Consider the following 12,468-nt stretch of genomic DNA (forward strand, 5'->3'; position numbering starts at 1 on the left):
TTAAGCTTGATGATAGGAGGGACTGGGTCTTGCTCTGGTGAGCAGGACCATGCTCAGTTCAGTTCAGTTGCTCAGTCATGTCCAACTCTTTGTGATGCCATGCAGCATGCCAGGCTTCCCTGTCCACCACCAGTTCCTGGAGCTTATTCAAACTCATGTCCATTGAGTCGGTGATGTCATACAATCATCTCATCCTCTGTTGTCCCCTTCTCCTCCCACCTTCAATCTTTCCCGGCATCACAGTCTTTTCCAGTGAGTCAGTTCTTCACATCAGGTGGCCAAAGTATTGGAGTTTCAGCGTCAGCATCAGTCCCTCCAATGAATATTCAGGACTGATTTCCTTTAGGATTGACTGGTTTTATCTCCTTGCAGTCCAAGGGACTCTCAAGAGTTTTTTCCAACACCACAGTTCAAAAGCATTAATTCTTCGGCGTTCAGCTTTCTATATAGTCCAACTCTCACATCCATACATGACTGCTGGAAAAAACATAGCTTTGACTACGTGGACCTTTGTCGGCAATGTAATGCCTCTGCTTTTTATTATGCTGCCTGGTTGGTCATAAGTTTTCTTCCAAGGAGCAAGCATCTTTTAATTTCATGGCTGCAGTCACCATCTGCAGTGATTTTGGAGCCCCCCAAAATAAACTCACTGTTTCCATGTGTATTTGCCATGAAGTCACGGGACCATATGCCATGATCTTAGTTTTCTGAATGTTGAGTTTTAAGCTGTCTTTTTCCACTCTCCTCTTTCACTTTCATCAAGAGGCTCTTTAGTTCTTCACTTTCTGCCATAAGGGTGGTGTCTCTGAATATCTGAGGTTATTGACATTTCTCATGGCAATCTTGATTCCCACTTGTACTTCATCCAGGCCGGCATTTCATGTGATATACTCTGCCTAAGTTAAATAAGCAGGGTGACAATATATAGCCTTGACGTACTCCTTTCCTAGTTGGAACCAGTCTGTTGTTCCATGTCCAGTACTAACTGTTGCTTCTTGACCTTCACAAAGATTTCTCAGGAGGCAGGTCAGGTAGTCTGGTATTCCCATCTCTTGAAGAATTTTCCACAGTTTGTTGTGATCCACACAGTTGACGGCTTTGGTGTAGTCAATAAAGGCAGAAGTAGATGTTTTTCGGGAACTCTCTTGCCTTTTCTATGGTCCAGTGGATGTTGGCAATCTGATCTCTGGTTCCTCTGCCTTTTTGAAATCCAGCTTGAACATCTGGAAGTTCATGGTTCACGTACTGTTGAAGCCTGCCTTGGAGAATTTTGAGCATTACTTTACTAGTGTGTGAGATGAGTGCAGTTGTACGGTAGTTTGAGCATTCTTTGGCATTGCCTTTCTTTGGGATTGGAATGAAACTGACGTTTTCCAGTCCTGTGGCCACTGCTGAATTTTCCAAATGTGCTGGCATATTGAGTGCAGCACTTTCACAGCATCATCTTTTAGGACTTGAAATAGCTCAATTGGAATTCCATCACCTCCACTAGCTTTCTTCATAATGATACTTCCTAAGAACCACTGACTTTGCATTCCAGGATTTCTGGCTCTAGGTGAGTGATCACACCATCGTGGTTATCTGGGTTATGAAGATCTTTTTTGTATAGTTCTTCTATGTATTCTTGCCACCTCTTCTTAATATCTTCTGCTTCTGTTAGGTCCATACGATTTCTGTCCTTAATTGTGCCCATGTTTGCATGAAATGTTCCCTTGGCATGTCTAATTTTCTTAAAAAGATCTCTGGTCTTTCCCATTCTATTGTTTTTCTCTATTTCTCTGCATTGATCACTGAGGAAGGCTTTCTTACCTCTCCTTGCTATTCTTTGGAACTCTGCAATCAAATGAGTATATCTTTCCTTTTCTCCTTTGCTTTTCACTTCTTTTCTTTTCTCAGCTATTTGTAAGGCCTCCTTAGACAACCATTTTGCCTTTTTGCATTTCTTTTTCTTAGGGATGTTCTTGATCACTGCCTCCTTTACAATGTCATGAACCTCCATCCATAGTTCTTCAGTCACTCTGTCTGTCAGATCTAATCCTTGAATCTGTTTGTCAGATATCATTGTATAATCATTGTATAATCATAAGGAATTTGATATAGCTCATACCTTAATGGTCTAGAGGTTTTCCCTACTTTCTTCAATTAAGTCTGAATTTAGCAATAAGGAGTTCATGATCTGAGCCACAGTCAGCTTCCCGTCTTGTTTTTGCTGACTGTATAGAGCTTCTCCATCTTTGGCTGCAAAGAATATAATCAGTCTGATTTAAGTATTGACCATCTAGTGATGTCCATGTGTAGAGTCTTCTCTTGCATTGTTGGAAGAGGGTGTTTGCTATGACCAGTGTGTTCTTGTGGCAAAACTCTATTAACTTTTGCCCTGCTTCATTCTGTACTCCAAGGCCAAATTTGCCTGTTACTCTAGGTATCTCTTAACTTCCTGCTTTTGGAATCCAGTCCCCTATAATGAAAAGGACATCTTTTTTTAGTGTTAGTTCTAGAAGGTGTTTTAGGTCTTCATAGAACCGTTCAGCTTCTTCAGCACTACTGGTTGGGGTGTCAACTTGGATTACTGTGATACTGAATGGCTTTCCTTGGAAACTCACAGAGATCATTCTGTCATTTTTGAGATTGCATCCAAGTACTGCATTTTGGACTCTTTTGTTGACTATGATGGCTACTCCATTTCTCCTAAGGGATTCTTGCCCATAATAGTATATATAATGGTCTTCTGAGTTAAATTCTCCCATTCCAGTCCATTTTAGTTCACTGATTCCTAAAATGTCAGTGTTTACTCTTGCCATCTCCTGTTTGACCATTTCCAGTTTACCTTGATTTATGGACCTAACATTCCATGTTCCTATGCAGTATTGCTCTTTACAGCATCGGACTTTACCTCCATCACCAGTCACATCTGCAAGTGGGCATTCGTTTTGGTTTGTCTTTGTCTTGCCATTCCTTCTGTAGTTATTTCTCCACTGTTCTCCTGTAGCATATTGGGCACTTGCTGACCTGGGGAGTTCATCTTTCAGTGTCCTATCTTTTTGCCTTTTCATACTGTTCATGGAGTTCTCAAGGCAGGAATACTGAAGTGGTTTGCCATTCCCTTCTCTAGTGGACCACATTTTGTGAGAAACATGTCTGCTCAGTAAAGCTTTAATCCAGTTATCTTCTGATGGCTGGGGTTGTAGTTTGGCCTGAGGCAACCCAGCCCTGGTGTCTGAGGGTCTATAGTAGGGTTAATGGTGACCTCCAAGAGGACTAACCCAAGGGGGACCTTCCAGGACTGCTGCTTCCAGTGACTGTGTCCCTGCAGTGAGCTCCTGCCAACCCACACCTCCACAGGAGACCCTCCATCACTAGCAGGTAGTTTTGGTTCAGTCTCCTGTGGAGTCACTGCTCCTTTCCTCTGGGTCTTGGTGTATGTACTATTTCGTTTGTGCGCTCCAAAACTGGAGTCTCTGTTTCCCCCTAGTCCTGTGAAAGTCCTATAATCAAATCTCACTGGCCTTCAAGGTCAGATTCCCTGGGGATTCCTAATCTCTTTGTTGGATCTCCAGGCTGGGAACCCTGACGTGGGGTTCAGAACCTTCACAACAGTGGGAGAACTTCTTTGGTATTATTGTTCTCCAGTTTATGGTTGCCCACCTGGTGAATATGGGATTTTATTTTTATTGTGATTGCACCCTCCTACCATCTCGCTGTGGCTTCTTCTTTGTCTTTGGACATGGGGTATCTTGTTTTGGTGGGTTCCAGCGTTCTCCTGTAGATGGTTGTTCAACAGCTAGTTGCTATTTTGGTGCTCTCACAGGAGGAGATGAGTGCATGTCCTCCTACTCTGCCATTTTGAACTGGAAGTTCTGCTCATTCTTTAAGACTCACTGTGATACAGAAGCTTGATCACTCTAATCAGAAAAGATCAGTTTTGTCTTTCAATTTTTACTCCTAGGACACTAAGCAGACTATAATCACAAGGTTCTCTCGCTCTTTTTTTTTTTCCCCAGCATACTTATATACCAAGCATGTGCTAAGGATTACATATATTACCTCCGTTAATCCTAGCAGCTGTTATGTAAAGGGATATTTGCCATCCTTATTTTACAGATAATAAAAAAGCTTAGAGAAGTTAATCAACTTGTCCAAAATCACCCAGCTAGTACGGGATGAAGCAGATACAAATCTAGGTTTGACCCCAGACTTGGTGTTTAATAATTTATGTTATGTTGCCTTTTATTCTGCATTCTGTAGTAGTACTTTATGTGTCTGACTCATTTCCTGTACTACATTGTGTTCTTCCTGGGACACTGTCTTATGTGTCTTTGTTATTACCCATAGTGCTAAGTGTATTTTGCATCTAACAGATACTCGATAAATATTTTTCATTATTTCAAACATTGTGTGTTTACCCCATGTAAGTATTGTTATGATACTAGATCTGGATAGAATTATGGTAGTGAACAAGACAAATCCCTACTTTCATGAAATTGACCACTGAGTAGACTGAATAATGTGACTTATATACATAACACTTTAATAAGCATTTTAAAACCTTGGAATATGACACAAGTGAGATCCCATTTTATCAAGTATGAAGCTGTGAGGATTTGCCTTGTAATCAGTATTGTTCAAAACAATGTATTTTAAAGTATGCTTACAAAAGCAATTATTAGCATGTACTATATTTATAAAAGCTTTATAAATTGTGGATAGAGGGAGTATGCATAAAAATGGTAAGCCAGAGAAAAATTAATTGTGCAAAACGGTTACAGACTTCTGCTCTCACAGTATCTGAGCACAGTTTCAGATAACTGTCAAAAGAATTTACACTAAACTGTGAAACATGCTTGTCCCTGGAGAGTGGAATTATTTGGGAGAGGTGTCAAGGAGTTAGAGGTGGAAGAATTTTTTTACTTTGTATACATTCATATTGTCTTACTTTTTAAAGTATAGTACCATGTTGAAATTTTAAACTGCCAAAATATACCTAATACAGTTCTGTATCCAAAAATTTGTTCATGTTAGGAATTGTGTAAATTTTGCAGCAAGCTGGGTAAATGATGCACCTTGATTGTTGCAAGAAGAGCTGTAAAGTGATAAAATTGTGGTCAAGTCAGGGTAGAAACAAAGAGAAAACTGGACATTAAGATAAATTCTTTCAAAAAGAGGTTTTATTTATATAAATTAAATTTTACTTTTGTAAGTATCAGTATCTTTGATTAGTTATTTAGAATGATATCCTATCAAATGACTTCTGGCATCTCAGCTATTAATGTTACTTCTAACACTCAGGAGGAACAGAAAATTATGACACAGACATTTCAAGAGCAAAACTTACTGCTGGATGCAGCCCATGCCAGTATCACAAGTGAGCTACAGACTGTTCAGAATGAAAAAACACAACTCCAACTACATCTGTAAGTAAACTGTAGGCAACTTTTGCGTTTTTGGCTTTTGCACTTGTATTTCATATCTTTAATGCAAAGGTTTTGATTCTGCATTTGCTGGGCCAGCCATAAAAATAAAGACACTGCTCTCATGGAACTAATTTTGTTAGAGAACATTTTGGTAATTGCTCTCAGGCAGGATATACGTTCTATAAGAACATTTAGTCATAAAGAAGAGCTCCCATTTAGCTTTCATATCTCCTTGTTCTCTTCCCGCAGGGACCATTTAATCCTTGAGCATAACCAATGTATCCAGAAAGCACAAGAGGCTGAGAAGAGGGCAACAGTCCAGAAAGAGCTGCTAGAATCCACTATTGCAAGATTGCGAGGTGACCTGGAAGCATCGATGCAAGAGAAGAAGTCTCTGCTAGAGGAGAAAGACAGACTTCAGAAAGAGGTAGGTGGAGGCAGATTTGTTACCTCCTGGTTGTGGGCGGTGGTCTTGTTTTAAAATTGTATTTTAAGTGCAAAAGACAAGAAATACAACCCAGATGGAGTTTGTCTGAGTTACCCATGAAAGAAGTCTTTGGGTGGGTAGACAGAGATTAGTCTTATAGCCATGTGAGTAGTCTGTGCCAAATAGTATACCCTTACATAGCATTAGTGAACGTTAACTAACCATTCACACATCCTCATGTTAGTTAAGGGGTCAGATTTAAAAATCAGTTTTCCTCAGTGGGAGTGGGACAGTGTAGCAGAAACAGTGTAAGGGGACACAGCCCTGTCTTCCTAGTTAGGAAGGAACCAGCAGAGTCTGACGTGCAGACGTGTCTTTCTAATTTCAGGGCTATTTGTGAAGTCTGCTCTGCCTCAGAGACTCCCTGAGTGGCCCCTTTTCTGAGAGGATGTGCTATCTCTGCAGTGTAGGTATTAACTCACATGCAGGGTGTGTCTGCTATAGTAGAGCCTGTCAACTGTTTTTAAAAGCCTGGTTTCCTTTTTTCCCCCGCTTCTTGGGCAGGTTAATAAAACAGAGAAAGAAGTAGCAGAAGAAAAATGCAACTTGGAAAGAGAATTAGCTAAAAGCAAGGTATTCCACATTTTCTTTCTTTTTGTGTCATCATGTTTTATTTCCTTCTGTATTGCTGCCTGCTGTATCAGCTTATCTTAGTGAGGAGACAGGTTATATTGTTGAATAGCAAAATGTAGGGGAGAAGAGAAGCTACGAAGCTGGATGCCCTCAGAGCACTTCAGTCACTTCAGCATAAGGCTGCTTCTGGGAAAGGATTGCTTGCTGAGCGTCTTGTGTTTGCCAGTGAATTATCACTGCCTCTGACCCTAGTGTTCACCAAGCAGTTTAGCTAGGAAGACTCCCAAGAGTGAGCTTATGGGCCTGTGGGAAGCAGAGGGATGATTGTTGACAGTGCTTTTTTTAGAAAAAAAAAAAAATAAATAAAGCTAATTTAGGCTTATTAGTTCTTGCAGTTTTGTGAGGTACCCCTTTCTAGGTATTAAGGTAGAATGGCCAGGGAAATGAATACAATCCTTATTGAAATAGAGCAAAAACAACAACAACAACAACTTTAAAACATTGCTATTTGCATTTCAGAATTTAAGAGAGTAAGGATTATGTAGCATTGTCGTCTGGAGTATATCTGGAGCACCAAGGACTATTAGGCCACCCTACTCAATAAAACCAGCAACAGGTGTCAGATATAGTCATCAAGCCTTGACTGTTTGGCTTCTGGCTCAACTAAATAGCATTCATATTACCTACCATATATGTGAACTTTCTAAAAAACTAATTTTTATTTATCTTTGGCCATGCTGGGTCTTCGTTGCTGAGCAGGCTTTTCTCAAGTTGCGGTTGAGGGGAGGCCGCTCTCTAGTGGGGTGCATGGGCTTCCCATCGCAGTGGCTTCTCCTACTGCAGGGCGCAGGCTCCAGGCACCCAGGCTTTGGTAGGTGTGGCTCCTGGGCTCTAGAGCACAGGTTCAGTAGCTGGGGAACACGGGCTTAGTTGCTCTGCAGTGTGTGGGATCTTCACAGATTGGAGACTGAACCTGTGTCTCCCACGCTGGCAGGTGGATTCTTGACCACTGAGCCACCAGGGAAGACCCATCTATATGAACTTTTAGTTTAAGAACTACAGAGAGGAAAAAAGCTAAATTCTGTACTGGAGCTCCAAGACAGTTCACCAAGCTGGCAATACCTTCTGTGGTTTACTCACTCATGTCCAGTGATTCAAAAACAGTCCACCCAAAAGATTTTAAATAAAGCTGACTTCCTGTGGCTAGGATTTTGCTGGTGTCAATGTGGCCTCAATATGCTTTTTAAAATTTGGAAAATTGGTGGATACTATTAATTCATTAATACTTTTTGCTTTAAAATTCTAGTGAATATTTCATGGCTGTGGTGAATGGCTATGTATGATTACAACATAGCATTATTATTTTGCTTGTCTGATTTCATTTGTCTTAATGTAGACTAAGTGTATGCTCATGGGGCTGAAAGATATTAGACTTTCTTGTTTGCTGTTGTTCAGTCAGCAAGTTGTGCCCAACTCTTCACAACTCCATGGACTGCAGCACGCCAGGCTTCCCTGCCTCTCACCATCTCCTGGAGATTGCCCAAGTTCATGTCCATTGAGTCGGTGATGGCATCCAGCCATCTCATCCTCTGTCATCCTGTTCTCCTTCTGCCTTCAATCTTTCCCAGTATTAGGGTATTTTCCAATGAGTGAGCTGTTGGCATCAGGTAGCCAAAGTATTAGAGCTTCAGCATCAGTCCTTCCAAAGAATATTCAGGGTTGATTTCCTTTAAGATTGACTCTCCTTGATGTCCAAAGGGACTCTTCAAGAGTCTTTTCCAGCACCATGGTTCAAAAGCATCACTTCTTCAGCACTCTGCTTTCTTTTGGGCTTCCCTCATAGCTCAGTTGGTAAAGAATCTGCCTGCAATGCAGGAGACTCAGGTTTGATACCTGGGTCTGGAAGATCTCCTGGAGAAGGAAATGGCAGCCCACGCCACTATTCTTGCCTGGAGAATCCCATGGACAGAGGAAGGCTATAGTTCATGAGGTCTCAAGAGTAGGACATGACTTAGCGACTAAACCATTGCTACCACCTTCTTTATGGTCCAGCTCTCACAAGCATATGTGACTACTGGAAGGATCATAGCCTTGCCTATATGGACCTTTGTCAGCAAAGTGATGTCTTTGCTTTTTAACACACTGTCTAGGTTTGCCATAGCTTTCCTGCCAAGAAGCAGTGGCCTTCTAATTTCATGGGTGCTTGTACATCCACAGTGATTTTAGAACCCCAAGAGAGGAAATCCGTCACTGCTTCCACCTTTTCCCCTTCTGTTTGCCATGAAGTGATGGGACTGGATGCCATGATCTTAGTTTTTTTTAATGTTGAGTTTTAAGCCAGCATTTTCACTCTCCTCCTTCACCCTAATCAGAGGCTCGTTAGTTTTCCTTCACTTTCTGCCATTAGAGTGGTATCATCCATATATCTGAGGTTGTTGATATTTCTCCCAGAAATCTTGATTCCAGCTTGTAACTCATCCAGCCTGTCATAACTTATATATGATGTGCTCTGTGTATAAGTTAAATAGACAAGGTGATGATAAATAGCCTTGTTGTATTTGTTTCTCAATCCTGAACAAATCAGTTGTTCCATATAGGGTTCTAGCTGTTGCTTCTTGGCCCAATTACAAATTTCTCAGGAGACAAGTAAGAAGGTCTCGTATTTCCATCTAATTAAGAGTTTTCCACAATTTGTTATGATTCACACAGTCAAAGGCTTTAGCATAGTCAGTGAAACAGAACTAGATGTTTTTCTGGAATTCCCTTGCTTTCTCGATGATTCAGCAGTTTGATCTCTGGTTCCTCTGCCTTTTCTAAGCCCAGCTTTAACACCTGGAAGTACTCAGTTTCCATAATGCTGAAGTCTTGAATGATTTTGAGAATAACCTTACTAACATGGGAGATAAGTGCAGTTGTCCAGTGGTGTGAACATTCTTTAGTATTGCCCTTCTAGGGAATTAGGATGACAGTTGACCTTTTGAAGTCCTATGGCCACTGCTGAGTTTTCCAAATTTGTTGACATATTGATTGCAGCATTTTCACAGCGTCATTTTATAGGATTTGAAATAGCTCAACTGGAATTCCATCACCTCCTCTAGCTTTGTTCACAGTGATACTTCCTAAGGCCCACTTGACTTTACATTCCAGGATGTCTGGCTGTAGGTGAGTGATCACACCATCATAGTTATCTGGATCATGAAGATTTTTTTTGTATAGTTCTTCTGTGTATTTTTGCCACTTCTTCTTAATATCTTCTGCTTTCGTTAGGTCCATACTATTTCTGTCTGTTATTGTGCCCATATTTGCATGAAATGTTCCCTTGGTATCTCTGATTTTCTTGAAGAGATCTGTAGTCTTTCCCATTCTGTTGTTTTCCTCTATTTCTTTGTATTGATCACTAAGAAAGGCTTTCTTATTTCTCTTTGCTATTCTTTGGAACTCTGCAGTCAGATGGGTATATCTTTCCGTTTCTCCTTTGCCTTTGACTTCTTTGCTCAGCTATTTGTAAGGTCTCCTCAGACAACCATTTTGCCTTTTTGCCTTTCTTTTTCTTCGGGATGGTCTTGATCACTGCTTTCTGTACAATGTCACAAACCTCTCTCCATAATTCCTCAAGTACTCTGCCTGTCAGATCTAATACCTTAAATCTGTTTCTCACTTCCACTGTATAATCATAAGGGATTTGATTTAGGTCATACCTGAATGGTCTAGTGGTTCTCCCTACTTTCTTCAATTTAAGTCTGCATTTGGCAATTAGGCGTTCATGATCAGAGTCACAGTCAGCTCCTGGTCTTGTTTTTGCTGACTGCATAGAACTTTTCCATCTTTGGCTGAAAATAATATAATAAATCTGATTTCAGTATTTACCATCTGGTGATGTCCATGTGTAGAGTCTTCTCTTGTGTTGTTGGAAGAGGGTCTTTTCTATACCAGTCCGTTCTCATGGCAAAACTCTATTAGCCTTTGCCCTCCTTCATTCTGTACTCCAAGGCCAAATTTGCCTGTTACTCCAGATATCTCTTGGCTTCCTATTTTTGCATTCCAGTCCCCTGTGATGAAAATAACATCTTTTTTTGGTGTTAGTTCTAGAAGGTGTTGTAGGTCTTCATAGAACCATTCAACTTCAACTTCTCCGCATTAGTGCTTAGGGTATCACCTGGGATTACTGTGATATTGAATGGCTTTCCTTGGAAATGCACAGAGATCGTTCTGTCATTTTTGAGATTGCACCCAAGTACTGCATTTTGGACTCTTGTTGACTATGAGAGCTACTCCATTTCTTCTAAGAAATTCTTGCCCACAGTAGTAGATATAATGGTCATTGAATTAAATTTGCCATTTGGGTCCATTTTAGTTCACTGATTCCTAAAATGTTGATGCTCACTCTTGCCATCTCCTGTTTGACCACTTCTACTTTAACTTGATTCGTGGATCTAACATTCCAGGTTCCTATGCAATACTGTTCTTCACAGCATCAGACTTTACTTCCACCATTCATCACATCCACAGCTGGGCGTTCTTCTTGCTTTGTCTTCTTCTTTTCATTCTTTCTGGAGCTATTTCTCTACTGTTCTCCAGTAGCATATTGGGCACCTACCAACCTGGGGAGTTCATCTTGCAGTGTCCTATCTTTTTGCCTTTTCATACTGTTCATGGGGTTCTCAAGGCAAGAATACTGAAGTAGTTTGCCATTCCCTTCTCTAGTGGACCACATTTTGTCAAAATTCTCCAGCATGACCTGTCCATCTTGGGTGGCCCTCCACGGTATGGCTCATCGTTTCACTGAATTAAAGAAGGCTGTAGTCCATATGATCAGTTTGGTTCAGTTCAGTTTGGTTGCTTGGTTATGTCCGACTCTTAGCAACCCTATGGACTGCAGCACACCAGGCCTCCCTGTCCATCACCAACTCCTGGAGTCTACTCAAACTCATGTCCATTGAGTCGGTGATGCCATCCAACCATCTCATCCTCTGTTGTCCCCTTCTCCACCTGCCCTCGATCTTTCCCAGAATCAGGGTCTTTTCAAGAATCAGCTCTTTCTATCAGGTGGCCAAACTATTGGAGTTTCAGCTTCAGCATCAGTCCTTCCAATGAACACCCAGGATTGATCTCCTTTATGATGGACTGGTTGGATCTCCTTGCAGTCCAAGGGACTCTCAAGAGTCTTCTCCAATACCACAGTTCAAAAGTATCAATTCTTCAGTGCTCAGCTTTTCTCACATCCATACATGACTACTGGAAAAACCATAGCCTTGACTAGAAGGACCTTTGTTGGCAAAGTAATGTCTCTGCTTTTTAATATGCTGTCTAGGTTGGTCATAACTTTTCTTCCAAGGAGTAAGTGTCTTTTAATTTCATGGCTGCAGTCACCATCTGCAGTGATTTTGGAGCCCAGAAAAATAAAGTCTGTCACTGTTTTAATTGTTTCCCCATCTATTTGCCATGAAGTGATGAGACTGCATGCCATGATCTTAGTTTTCTGAATGTTGTGCTATAAGCCAACATTTTCACTCTCCTTTTTCAATTTCATCAAGAGGCTCTTTAGTTCTTCTTCACTTTCTGCCATAAGGGTGGTGTCATCTGCATATCTGAGGTGATTGATATTTCTCCCGGCAATGTTGGTTCCAGCTGTGCTTCATCCAGCCCAGCGATTCTCATGATGTACTCTGCATATAAGTTAAATAAGCAGGGTGACAATATACAGCCTTGACGTCCTCCTTTTCCTATTTGGAACCAGTCTGTTGTTCCATGTCCAGTTCTAACTGTTGCTTCCTGACCTGCATACAGGTTTCTCAAGAGGCAGGTCAGGTGGTTTGATATACTCCCATCTCTTGAAGAATTTTCCAGTTTGTTGTAATCCACACAGTCAAAGGCTTTGGCATAGTCAATAAAGCAGACACAGATGTTTTTCTGGAACCCTTCCTTTTTCAATGATCCAACGAATGTTGACAATTTGATCTCTGGTTCCTCTGCCTTTTCTAAAATCAGCTTGAACAT

At 41.0% G+C, this 12,468-nt stretch overlaps 1 protein-coding gene across 8 annotated transcripts in view; it reads left to right on the forward strand.

Annotated features, from left to right (window-relative positions):
* Window positions 1–12,468, forward strand: part of CCDC150 (coiled-coil domain containing 150) — a 99,035-nt gene that overhangs the window by 31,274 nt on the left and 55,293 nt on the right. For all 8 annotated transcript variants that reach the window (XM_042244015.2, XM_042244019.2, XM_042244017.1 and 5 more), the window contains 3 exons: window positions 5,287–5,411; window positions 5,661–5,838; window positions 6,403–6,471. In XM_042244015.2, the coding sequence (XP_042099949.1) occupies window positions 5,287–5,411; window positions 5,661–5,838; window positions 6,403–6,471 (372 nt within the window). The remainder of the gene's footprint in view (window positions 1–5,286; window positions 5,412–5,660; window positions 5,839–6,402; window positions 6,472–12,468) is intronic.

This window comes from Ovis aries, chromosome 2 (assembly GCF_016772045.2).
Source record: "Ovis aries strain OAR_USU_Benz2616 breed Rambouillet chromosome 2, ARS-UI_Ramb_v3.0, whole genome shotgun sequence".
Taxonomy (NCBI): domain Eukaryota; kingdom Metazoa; phylum Chordata; class Mammalia; order Artiodactyla; family Bovidae; genus Ovis; species Ovis aries.